At 48.7% G+C, this 13,184-nt stretch overlaps 1 protein-coding gene across 1 annotated transcript in view; it reads left to right on the top strand.

Moving 5' to 3' along the window:
• Window positions 1-4,167: 4,167 nt before the first annotated feature.
• RARRES1 (retinoic acid receptor responder 1) overlaps window positions 4,168-13,184 on the top strand; it is a 56,000-nt gene continuing 46,983 nt past the window's right edge. The window contains exon 1 of the mRNA XM_047728875.1: window positions 4,168-4,582. Within this exon, the coding sequence (XP_047584831.1) occupies window positions 4,307-4,582 (276 nt within the window). The 5' untranslated portion in view covers window positions 4,168-4,306. The remainder of the gene's footprint in view (window positions 4,583-13,184) is intronic.

Here is a 13,184-nt window from a genome sequence, read left to right as displayed (position 1 = left end):
TCAAATGTAACAATGACTCCGAATCGAGAGTAGTCAAGCAAATAGGTTGTACCCACTCACTATGTACCATAGCTAACTACCAGTGTTGTGATCACCAAAAAATTTGAATATAGGAATATAGGAATCTTTTTTTTTTTATTTATTTGTCAGAGAGAGAGCACAAGCAGGGTGAGCAGCAGAAAGAGGGAGAAGCAGGCTCCCTGCTGAGCAAGAAGCCTGATGCAGGACTTGATCCCAGGACCTAGAGCAGACACTCAACTGACTGAGCCACCCAGGTGTCCCTTAGGAAGCTTGATACTTCTTATCATCTTTAGAAGCCACCAGTTCTGGTCAGCCCAAATGCTACCCATAAAGGGTCCAAAGGCCCAAGTTGACTTCCTTCTGGGGACCTCAAGTCCAACCAGGCTTACTGAGGTACAAAGAGAGATGCCCACACATCAGAACCAAAGCTATATTAATTTCCCCATGTCCCCGAGAATAACCCAAATAAAGTGAAGCTTTCATTACTGGTAACAGAGACAGCCCACTTACTGTCCTCTAAAAAATCTTTTAATTTAGCACTGAAGATTGAGTGGCTCCTTCAGTATTCTTCTCTTGAAATAAAATAATCCCAACTCTTCTATTAAGTTGTATTTTCACACTCTCCTTTAGCTTTGTTTTTGTGATCTAAACCCCTCCATCTCGAGTCTCTCCTTGTGGAATATACCAAACAGTGCTTGGAGAAAGCTTGGGCACACCTGACTGTGGACCCCTTTCCTGACCCTTGCTAGTAAGGCAACCTTGGGCAGGTCGTGGAACCTCTCTCTGGCCTCCAGTTTACTCCTCTAGACTATGGAGATTGAATGAGATAATTCTGTTACAGAAAGCACGTAGCATTGTATCTGAAACACAGCTCCCCAAAATATTATTTTCCCTCTTTCTGCAAATCACTGTTGTACTGAAAAGTCAGTTGTCCATAATTGTGCTAACATGGCACAGCCATATCCTCAGCCACAAGCGGCTACGTATATTCAAATCAATTAAGATTAAATATAATTAAAAATTCAGTTCTTCAGTTGCACTAACTACATTTCAAACAGTCTGTAGCTACATGTAACTAGTGGCTACCATATTAGATAATGCAAATATAGAAACATTTTCATTAGAAAATTGCATTGGGTAGTGCTGGTTACCTTATCCACTTGATTTTGAGGCTTTCCAAACACATCCGTGTCAGTCTCTAAGCTATGTTTTGTGAAATCTTTTCTTGGTGACAGGAATTAATGTAACTACTCTATTTTTTTTTTCAATTTTATTTTTTCAGTGTTCCAAGATTCATTGTTTATGCACCACACCCAGTGCTCCATATGCAATACGTGCCCTCCATAATACCCATCACCAGGTTCACCCATCCCCTGTCCCCCTCTATTTTCTATCACATCTCTTTTTAGAAAGAATAGCTCCAGTTCTGCATCTCAAAGGATTCATTCTCACTGGTTCAATCTAGAAAGACTCCCTTCTTAACCTCACAAATTAAGAAAACTATCATAGGCCCATCACAGCAGAGACCCATATTCTAGAGCCCTGAGCTCTGCAGGTGCCCCCTTGCTCTTTGCCTTGCTGTTGAGAGTCTGGCGGGGTATAGATGTGATGCTCCAAGCCCTGGGTCTTGTTACCATCTCTAGGGACTTGCTGCAGACAGTGTGAGCATCAGGTAGCTTATGGGTCCAATGTTGAGGAAAATGAATTCCTCCATGAGTCCTAGGCACCTTCAAGGAAGAGATCAGGAAGCCAAATGTTCTAGGAAAACAGCTCCCTCCAACAAACAGGGTTTCTGATCTTTCCATGACCAGCAAAGTGCCTTCCTCCAGGGGTTTTAGGACAACCGATACAGGCCTGGAGACATAGCATGGAAAATATGTAGGTCTCCAGGGCTTAACTGAAACAAAAGCTCAGGTCACCTCAGGGCAGGCAAGATGCAGACCCAAGGAACTAGGTGAGCAGTACTTTGTCCACAGGTGCTCCTGGTTCCAAGTCTCCAAGAGAAAGGATCATCTCAGTCACACCTGAGATTTGGTTAATCGGGTTTCAGTAGTCAAGTGCTGATTATATTCTTCTCCCAATCCCACCTACCTTCACTTTCACCTGCCAAGAAGAATAGAAAAGAGGATATAGATTCACATTTTCTGACTTGCTAATAGCTCTGCTAAAAGGGTGGGTTAAGAAGGATTAAGAAGGTTAAGATTTTATTTGATGGCCCAACATATTGTAGTTCCTGGCATCCCCTCTCATCATTTGTGAAAAGAAATCCACAGCTGACTGCATTAGTTTCAAGATTATATCTGATTTTTAGATTAATAGCTATAATAATAATAGCAATCACTCACATAGCCATTACTGCACGCTTTGCATATGTATAGCTATTAGCACAAGCAAACCATTAGGAGGCATCACAAAAGTGCAGACCAGTCCAGTAACACTGGTGAAGCTGCTCGCCAGACCCTGCAGTCTGGCTCCAAGTCCACACCCCTCGCTGCTGTTACCACCCGCAAGAGCTGAGAGCAAGGAATCAAAGACTTGCAGTTCCAGTAATCTCCTCCCACCCCAGCTCCCTCTTCAGAGGCAACCCATGTTCCCAGTTTCTGATTGTCCTTCCAGATGGTCTGTGCAAGCATCAGCATGTAGGAAGGGGTTGTGGTATTACATCCTGTGGTCTCACTCATGTATAAATAGTTGTTTTTATCAGTTTTCTAATAATTGATATCATCTGTGCTTTCCAAGCCCCATGGGTGGGTGGGGCTTGCACTGGCATGATCAGGTGTGAGAGGAGGGGAGAAACCTAAGTTATCAATAAAGAATACTCAGGCCTTTACAAAATATTCCATCTACCCCAGTGATTCCATCATCCCTGGGTGGAGGTTCAAGTCTCTAAGGGATTTCTTCCTCTCCTGCAGGGTCTTTTCCCCCCATCCCTCCTCCTGCCCCTGCTTTTCTTAAAGAGCCTGAGAGAGTAGCTTACAGTTGTCCGACTTGGGAGCAGTCACTTCTCTAGGCTCCCAGCCTGGCCTGACCCTTATGGCTGGCTAGATTGCACAGTCCTAGCTGGGAGTGGATGTGGAAGATGTCCCTTCACCAGCTGGTTCAGCCCAGAGCTGGTGGGATCTGCCAATATGGTCTTCTCCAGGTAGGGGGTCGCTGAGGTATTCCCAGACTGTCCCCCAGTGCTGGCGCAAGCAGATTCCACACACACAAATGGGGCAGCCTTTTATCTCTGGTTCCTGCTTCAGCAATGCATTAGGAATTTTTCCACTGGTGTAACAAAATCACGCCCAAGTTGGCTTAAACAATAAATGTGGGTTATTGGTTCTTGTAACTGTAAAATCTTGAGATAGGGCAGGTTTCCGGGAGGTCCTGAGCCAGGAGATAATATCCCCAAGGTCTTTCCGTGCCTCATTTCTACCTTCCACGAGCTGGCTTCATCCGGATGCCTACTTTCCGGAGGGTGGCATGAGGGAACCAGCAGCTTCGGGGCTACAGGCTTCCTCTCAAAGGCGCGGCAGGTGGAGGAGAGAGCACGCTCTCTAGAGGAACAAGGCAGTTTCTCTCCAAGACCTCACCAACAACTCGTGATTCGCTCACCCGAATAGAGTCCCGAGCCTACACCTGAACCAACCTCCCCCGCAATCACCAAGGGGTGAAAGGCCTTGCTGACCACTACAATCTCCTCTCCAGCCTCAGCTATCCAACGACCTGTCCCGCTCCCAACGTCATTGTGCCACAGGGGACCCCCCCCCCATCAATGTTGGCTGCGTCCCGCCCCCTTATCTGCGGTCCCCAATTTCATAGTCTGGGAAACCGAAGTTCCAAGCCTTGGAGAACCGAAGCAGGTTCGCTCTGAAACCCAAAGGATTTCGAAATCGAAGCTACGGCAGAGAGCAGCCGGGTCCCCTACTGCGCTGGGGGCTTGGCGCAGGGTGGTGGCGGGCAAGCTGCGCTCCCTCGCGGGAGGAGTCGCCACTGCCCCCACCCCCCGGTCCCTCTGCCACAGCAGCCTGGGCCAGACTCCCCGGCCCCGCGCCGCAAAGGCGCCGCCGCGTCGGGGCTTCGAGCGGGCGCAGCTGGGGCCCAGGCAGAGTGGGGCGGGGCGGAGGGGCCCCGAGGCCGCAGGAAGCGCTGAGAGGGCGCGGCCGAGCGAGGACCCGGGCTCTGATCAGCGGGCCGTCCCGGGGGCGGAGGGGAGGAGCCCGTCGCGGCCTTATTTCCTCGAGCGCCGGCACAGCCCGCTGGGAACCCGCTCCGTCGAACGCCGCACCTGCAGCCCGCGTCCATGCCGCCCCGCCGGCAACCGCCGCCCGCGTCTGGGCCCTGGGGCCCGCGTCCCGCCGTCCTGCTGCTCGCGCCGCTGCTGCTCGCCCTGCAAGGGGTGGCGACGGCACCCGCGGGGGCCGGGGGACCGGAGGACTCCCCCGGGCTCCAGGACGCGGAGTTCCCGAGCGGACTCCTGCAGCAGGCGGCGCGCGCGGCGCTGCACTTCTTCAACTTCCGTGCGGGCTCGCCCAGCGCCCTGCGAGTGCTGGCCGCCGTGCTGGAGGGCCGTGCCACGGTGAGTGCCCCAGTGACACGGCCGCGCAGCGCGTGGGCAGGACATCTGTGCGCGCGCGCCCGTCAGCCCCGCGGAGTACGACGCTGGGGGAGATCGGGCGAGGGCCTTGGCGGCTGCGGAGCGGTCAGGCGGTGCAGGGGCCCATGGTTGCGCAAAGTCCACGGGGAGCCGGCTGGCTCGTTCGCCGTTTATGAGGCCGTAGATTTTTCAGAGGGCAGCTCCCATTCCTGGGAAAGAGGTGTGTGGGGAAAATGAGAAGCAGGCCCCAACGGCGAGGCTTAACCTTCCTTGTCTGGGAGTATCCAGAGGTGCTTGCCAAAGGGGTGGTCACTGGGAGACCCACCTGGCTCCAGCAGAGATCCTGGGCGGGATTTTTAAAATCTGTGCCAGTTCCCTGCAGACCGTGGACGCACTGTCTCTTAACAGCAGGCGAAGCTGCTAGGGCTTCCGGATGATGTGGTTGGAATTGGTGCGTTGGCAGGGGGCGGGCAGGAACCTTCCTAATGCTGGCTTCTGGTTTAATGGGAGTGAACCAGGGCTGCTTTCCATGTGAATGGAATGAATGAGAATTTGGCTGCTCCTGATTTGGTTGATTTCCAGGGACTGGCGGTTGGACCCTTACTTCTTTGTGTCTGTGGAGCTACTTTGCTTTCTTCATCAAACAGAATGTTGCAGAGTTAAAGAACTCCACTCAGTCTGTCCCCAAAATAGCGACGCTCTTTCCAAATACCCCCACAAAACCTGCAGACCCGGTCTCATAAAATCTAGAATTGAGTGTAGAGTGTAAATACATAGAGTTTTAAATAGAGGCAGTAGGATTTTTGTTCTAGACTTGGTGTCAGATACAGGGGTGGGGAAGGCCTTTTGGAAGCAGTCTCTGTTGCTCAAAGACTTAATCCTGTACCTCAGGTGGTTAAATTTATTGATGGATGAAATAAAATTTTTCTTAGAAAAGGGCATCCTACTCTTACCTGTTTTAACAATCCTTGCTTTCTCAGGGAGAAAAGAAGTTCAGTGTTACTAGTTCATCAGAGAAGTGAAGAAACAGAGCTTGAGAACTTTCTATCAAAGTAGGACAGTAACTGCCCCCTAGAGCCCAAAGAGAGGGTCCATAAAGATTTGCTCCCTCGTTATCACTGAGGAAAAGTTATGACTTTTCCCTACAGAAAAGTCAGTTTTCAAGTTCTGGGAATTCTTTTCTTCCTTCCAAGGCCATAAAAAACTAAATAATAATACTTTGCTTTTTTTATGTGTTTAGTCATCCCCCTTGAAAGAAAATTAAATACTTGGTGTCTTTCACAAGATAACTAAGCTCTCTCGAAACCCAAGTGCATTCAGTAAAAGTTCTCCGTCTCTTCCACAAGGAGCTCAGTCAGTGTTTTTCATCTGTAATAGTATAGTGTTCCTGAACTTTAAAGTAATTCACCTTTGACCAAAAAAGGGTTGGGGCAATAAATCAATAAATTAGAGGCAGATATGCATGGGTGGGCAGGGATGGGGAGGAGAGTGGTAATTAATACGTAGAAGAATTCAGGGTATTGACTCTAAGAAAAGATAACTTCCTATTGTCATTTGGTTTACCTTTACATTTCTTCTGAAAATGGTTATAAATGTTTTTAAGTCAAGGAGCCAGGAAAGAGAGCTCACTGACTTTCAGGGTCAAGAATCTCCTAAGAGTGAAGGGGTTTCAGTTTTTCTGCAGGTATTCAGTGAAATTTTTTCTCCATTCCTCTACCACCTTCAAACATCACCACTAAGTGAGGACCCACCTTCAGGGGTGATCAAGGCAGCCTGGCGCAAGGTATGTCTTAATTTGTGGCAGTGGCCTGCTGGGATCCTGAGGGTGGCAGAAGTCTAGCAGGGGGCCGCTGAGAGTGAGTGCTCTTTCCTACTAGGGAGCTGCCATGGGGCTGCCTTTCCAGAATGTGGGTGACTGGTTGGCGTGGTGTTGTTGGGAACCTGGATTCCAGCCCCTGCTTTGCCTCCCGTGAGCACACAACCCAGAGAAGACAGATCATGTCTTTTCTGATCATTTCCTCATTTGGAGTGGAAGTAATCCATGTTCTGCCAAACACCTAGGTGTTTTTAAGAATTCTGTAAGAGGATGGAAGTACCAATTGTAAAATATAAAAATGTGAGTTACCATTATATTGTCTGAGGGGTGATCCATTTATCCATGAGTTATTTCTTGAGCGCTTACTATGTGCCTGGCGCTGGGCTGGATATTATGGCCCCAGTTCAGATTGGGGTGGGGTTGATGGGAAAGCCTCTTTGAGATTCATTCAGTTTTGAAGCATTCTCTTGGCCACCTGAGTGAGGAGCACAGACATCACCTGCATGAACCTTTCAATGTAGTGGCTTAAGGAATTTCTGCTCTACTTCCAAGAATAGTCATAGTATTGACAAGAAGTGAAAAATGGTACATCCCCCAAATGGGTCTGCATTCTTTATTAAATTGGTGCATTTCCAGAGTGAGTGATCAGTTGCTACACAATATTTGTCACTCATCCAGGACTGCCCCTAGGGTGAACAGGGGGCTGGGTGTGTGTGTGAAAAGTAGAGCTCCTAGGGAGCCCTCTTAATCCTAAGGGTCTGCGCAACCCTTTGTAAGATGAGAGGCTGTAGCCAAGTCAGGGGTTTTCAAAGTAATGGCCCACTAGTGGGTTAGGAAATCAAGCTGGTAGGTTGCAGATGTTTTGTGGTTTGTTCGTTTATTTTTAACAAAATTTGTTGGAATACAAACTATTAGAATGCTTTGCAAATGTAAGAGTAAATTGTACCTAAAATGCATTTCAAATATATATTTATGAACTAGTTCGCTATGAAGAATGCAGTTCTTGCTGTGGGTTTCAACCAAAGAGATTTTGAAAACCGGTGAACCAAGGGAGAGTGATATTTAAGACCTCTTCCAGCCCTGATAGATTTGATTTCTTGGTGTGCAGGAATCTCTCATTTTAGAAACACTGTCGCCCTCTTGTGGTGAGATCCGGTAATAGCTGTGGTAGTCAATGTAGCTAAGTTTTGAAAAGAATCCGTGATACAGCTGCGGAAAGAGCCAAGTGTTTTGTTCTGTTTACTAAATTATAGGGAGAGATTGCAGACCACAGCTTGTGTTCCCTCACTGTCCTATCTGGTGCCGTCTTTCTTCTGGCTTTACCCTCCACATAGCATGTGGCACAGCCTCATGACCCACAGTGCGGAGAGGTGGGAGGTGCTGGGTGACGCTGATACCCAGGGTATCCTAGATCAGCCCCACTCCCAGCACCTTCCTCCCTTAAGAGGCTGCCCCTTACACTGATATGGGTCTTAGCAAGTCCTGACACCACTGCCCCTAGCAGATAAGAGGCCAGCCCTTCCCTTGGCAATTTAGAGATCCGTGTGTGCACAGACTTCGTGAGGAAAGCGACCCACTCAGGAATCCGCTGTTGTTTGGGGATTGGTCACTTCAGGTGAATGTCCGCTGCACTCCTTGGCTTCAGTGTCTGGGGAAGGGAGGTTATGCCCATACCTCACAATGCTTCAATTTAAATTAAAAACAATAAATGTAAATGTATCACCTATTTTGGGTATAGGGCCAAGGCCATTTCGTTGTCACCCCTTGCAGTTTTTCTAGCAAGAAAACAGCCTTTATGGATCATCTCATTTCTCTTTTGGTTTACTTACAGTGCAGGGAGCACTTGCAAAGAATACAAAGTACAATCCTCTACTTTTACCCTTTTATCTTCTTGCTCAACCTTGACTCATCCACACCCAATTCAATAGCAAGAGTTTTAGAGACTTAATCAGATTCTTCTACAAATTTAACTTGGATTTGTGGACATTATATATATTATATATTATTTTATTTTATTTTTTGCTCCCACTCTTCACAGTTTATGTGACGGTTTGCATGCAATTAGGCAATAGGTACCCCTGGCAGGAGCGGGTTTGGGAGCAGAACAATGGACTTTTGGCAAGCCTCAGGCCACCGTCAGGGCAGACAGGCTGGGCTACTGAGGGCACCCGCCCACATGTCTGACAGCTGAACAGAGCCTGCCCACTGAGCCACAGGCTTTTAGGAGAGCACTTACTCTGCTAAGGAAAACCTTCTTCCTCTATCGCTGTCCAATCTTTACTTTCACTCAAGGAAACCTCCTAGCTGCTTTTATAATCATCACAGAATAGGGGTGGGATTTGCAAGATGAACATGGTGTCTCTCCGTGTGCCCTCCCACAGCCCTGGGGATGGAACCTAACCCTAGAGCCCAAAACAGACACACTCTCTCCTTGCCTCTCAGGCATTGCTCATGCTGAAAAGGCACAGGTGCACCCAAGGTCTGTGCCCAGCCTCCCACCACTGCACCCGTCTGGTCCGCAAAACCCTAACTGCAGAGTCTGGGCCTAGCACGGGATGGGAAAAGGCCACCTGGCCCTGACGATAAGCTTAGGCCTTGGCCTCCTTGGCACTTAACACCACTCACCCAAGCCAGCTGCACCCAGATGAGGTAGGAAGTAGGAATGCTTCTGACCTCCTTGTAATAAATTGTTTTGAACCACAAACTTTTTTTTTTTTTTTAACCAGCCCACAACACTTTTCCACTTGTCTTGCCACATGTGGTGTCCTAGCCAGGGGTGTGTGTGATATGAGCAGTGGCCCCGACTAAAGCTCACTGGTGGAGGAGGCTCGTGAATCTAACCGCCAGGACTCTGGCTTAGTTGCACACTCTTCCTGGGACAGCCTAGGTGGTTCTGTTGGAGACGAGCTATTAATACTCAGCCCTGGCATGGAATCAGTGAGGCTGCAATGTTAAATACACACAATAGCTCGCCAGTCCAACCTGCCCTTTGATCTCTATGGACAATGAGTCACTCTAGAGATTTCCCCTGACATCTGCAGCCTTAGCACTTATTTGCCTTTGCGATGGTGCCTCCATCCGAGAGGTTTTTCAGAGCTGGTCCCACAGGAGTGGCTGGGGATGGTAACCGTAGCGAGTCTCCACCCGACGTTACATCTTGGGGTTGGTCAGCACGTCTCTACCCAGTAAAGTCAAGTTGTCAAAGGGGGTCTTGTACCATAGCTGTGTGCAGGATGGACATAAAACCACAGTGGTCTCCAAAGACCTGCCCGCTCGACGCACAACAGTAAGAATCGCTATCATCTGTAATTAGTTCCACTGCTGTAACAAGTTACCACTAATTTTATAGGTTAAAAGACCCCAGAGGTTTATTCTCTTACAATTCTGGAAGTCGGTAGTCCAAAGGAGTCTAGATCAGGGTGTTGGATGGGCTGCCTTTCTTCCAGAGGCTCTAGGAGGGAATCTGTTTCCTTGCCTTCTTCAGGTTTCGGCTTTGGTTTCCATCTTCCATGTTCAAAGCCAAGAGCACAACATCTGGATGCAACACTACTATATCCTCCTTAAAAGGACTCTCAGGACTTTTAAGGACTCCCTAATCTCAGGGATTAGGACCTGGGCATCGCTGAGGGCTGTTACTCAGCGTACCTCACCCAGTTTCTGGGCTGGCTATGGGCTCATGCAAGTACTCCCCACACTGCCCGGCACGTGACTGTACCCATGAAATAGCAGTTCTCACTCACGCCTCTTGTCTGGCCCATCTCCACCACCTTGGTAATCTCCTTGCCTCCAGACACATCTGTCCTCAACACGCTGTCTTGGTACTTGACTGGGGACTGCCTTGTGCTCGCTCCTCAACAGGACCGTGTCTGTTTCTATCCTGTGGAAGACCTCAGACCTCCTTGTTCCTCCATTCCTCTGACATTGGGCCCTGTAAGGAAGAAATACTAAATATTTGTTCAGTGAAAATAAAGGTAGCTGGAGCGGTGCTGGGGCCATGGGGCATCTGGAACCCAAGCTGGGCCTGCCCAGCCCTTCTAGAGGGATGAGGGAGACTCAGCACCTAGTAACCCTCTCATAACCAGCCTTGTCCAGTGAGCCCCACCCTGAGCTAGAGGGGAAGCTGAGGGTAACACGGCCGCTGGCCATTTCCACTTTAGCTTCTTTCCAAGGGTCGAGAACTTGGAATCAGAGTTGGCTATACACTCTGTGTCTTTCTGTCTACTGGTACTTAACCTAATAAAGCAGGGTGTCCACATGCAAAGGTCTCCTTGGACCGCATGGGATAGAGCCTGAGAAGGTCACGGACTTTCATTCAGTAGACTGTTTGCTTTATCTGGCATTGCCCAAGAGAAGAAAATGCAGTATGATAATTCCCAGGTATAATGGAACACACTGAAGCTCTGTCCAGAACATAAGAACAGCACAGCAATTTTCATCCACAAATGATTCATTTACTTCTCTGCCACTGAGCCTGACTTATAAAGTTAACCTTCCAGAATGAAAAAGTTTGCTTTTACTGAAATGGCAGGACATTTATGTTTTCTTACCAAATGTGAAGGCTGGAGGGGACATTTAAAAGCTGAGTCTGTCAGGCCAGCAGGGCCCAGTGTGTGTGGGAAGGGAGAGGAGAATCACCCGAGAACTCGATGCCCACGGACTTGTCCCCGCCACCCACCCCCTCAACCTGAAAGCATGAAGCTGAAAGTTGTCACCACGAGTTCTCAGGCAAGATGAAGGGACTGTGCTGAGCAGCCATCCACGAAGAGAGGAAAAGCAAGGACCGTGTTTCCCCCTGAGCACAAGGTTTTCTTTCTGTAGATTAGCTTTTGGCAAAATTGTGTCTTTGGAAACTCTGAGTCACAGCATTTCCATGGTCTCCCTGTGGCAGCCGACAGCAAGCCTTCTTGGGGACGCCGTTTCTGCTCTTTAATCGGCTCCAAGTTTTTGAGTGAGTGTAAAGGGGATGTTAGGTTTCTAAAACAAAATAAACATCTATTCTCTATCCCTCATTAAGGTCCTCAGTTTTATTTCCAATATTCACACCAATATTTCAGTGACTTGACTTTAAACAAACACTGTATTGTATCTAATGTAAATATAGGCCAGACATTTGCTGGGAGAAGAATCTTTGATCATTGACATGAAAACAAACCTTTATGTTTAATAGTAAACAGGTTTGTACTAAAAGTAAGCCATGACTTTGTAGAATTTTAACTTCTTTTTTAAATTTATTTTTAATTTTTAGAAGATTTTATTTATTTTAGAGTGTGCATGAGCGGGCAGAGGGGTGGAGGGAGAGAGAGAGAGCTAGAGAATCCTCAAGCAGACTCCCCACTGAGCCTAGAGCCTGATGCGGGGTTTGATCCCATGACCCTGAGATCATGATATGAGGCGAAATCAAGAGTTGATTGCTCAACTGACTGAGCACCCAGGCGCCCCAGTTTTAACTTCTTGATGGATATATAACTTCTTGATGGATATATAACTTCTTGATGGATACTTTACCTGGCAAAGTAGTTCTCCATGTAATAGGAAGCAAGGAGTGAATTTTCGTCAGCATTTTCCTGTATTTGAATGGTTTTGGTCCAGAGTACTGCCTTCAGGTGTCCCCGCTTGCACAAGACCCTGTCCTCTCTGCTGTCATGTGCTGTCATGGAGTTTACTGGTTGGGCTCCCTGAAGCAGAGGGTACCTTCACCTTCTGAGGCCCCATGACCTAATGGCCAGGGACACCATGTCAACCAGACTTCGAGCTACATTCCTCCATTTTGTCCTCAAGAAAGCCTTGGGCCCTCAGAATCATCGTGTCCTCCATCTCTCGGTCATCTGTTTGCTGGTGACTGTCATTGGAGCTACTTGTCACCTCTGCCCCTCCCTCAGAACTTCAGCAGTTCCACTCAGCACCTCGAGGGAACGTCTCAAATGGTGGTCCCCAGACCAGCAGCAGCAGAGCCACCTGGCACGCCTTAAAATGCTGATCCCCAGGGCCCTCCCCTGGTGCTGACCCCACACTCTGGAGGGGTGCCCCACCACACTGGGTTTTAGCTGGCTCTCCAGGAGATTCTGTTGCTGCTTAAGTTGGAGAGTCACCACTCTAGAATAAAGTCTCCGTAAGAGGCCTTCTCTAATCTGGCCCCAATCCACCATCTTAACCTTCACTCCAAGTATATCCGTCCGTTAACTTGCCAACCTCCCAGCCTGGCTGCTCACCTCCATGCTGGGGCTCACACTCCCTTCCTGGTGCCAGGCTCCTCGCCCTTTCTCTCTGCTTCTCGAAGTCCCAGGCCTCCCTGGAGATTTCCTCACCAGCGTCGGCTCCTGTTCCCCTATATACTTTACCTGAAATAGCGCATCCCGGGCTCCTTACAAAAGCTCAGATCATCTTCACTTATGCACTGGTTGGGGGTTGTTGTGTCCTCAGAGAAGATGCACTGAAGTCCTAACCCATGCACCTGTGTGTCTGACCTTCCCTGGAAATACAGTCTCTGCAGATATAATCAGATTAAGATGAGGCTGTGCTGCATTAGCATGGGCCCCAAATCCAAGGACTGATGTCCTTAGAGGAAAACCACATGAGAGAAAAATGCCATTTAAAGACAGAGCCGAGGGGTGCGTGGGTGGCTCAGTGGGTTAAGTCTCTGCCTTTGGCTCAGGATCTCCGCTTTCTGGGATCGAGCCCTGCATTGGGCTCTCTGCTCAGTAGGGGGCCTGCTTCCCCACCTCTCTCTGCCTGCTTTTCTGCCTGCTAGTGATCTCTCTCTCTGCCAAA

The sequence above is a fragment of the Lutra lutra genome, chromosome 1, assembly GCF_902655055.1.
Source record: "Lutra lutra chromosome 1, mLutLut1.2, whole genome shotgun sequence".
NCBI lineage: Eukaryota > Metazoa > Chordata > Mammalia > Carnivora > Mustelidae > Lutra > Lutra lutra.
The sequence above is the reverse complement of the archived record's forward strand: the minus strand, read 5'-3'. Positions and strand labels throughout refer to the sequence as shown.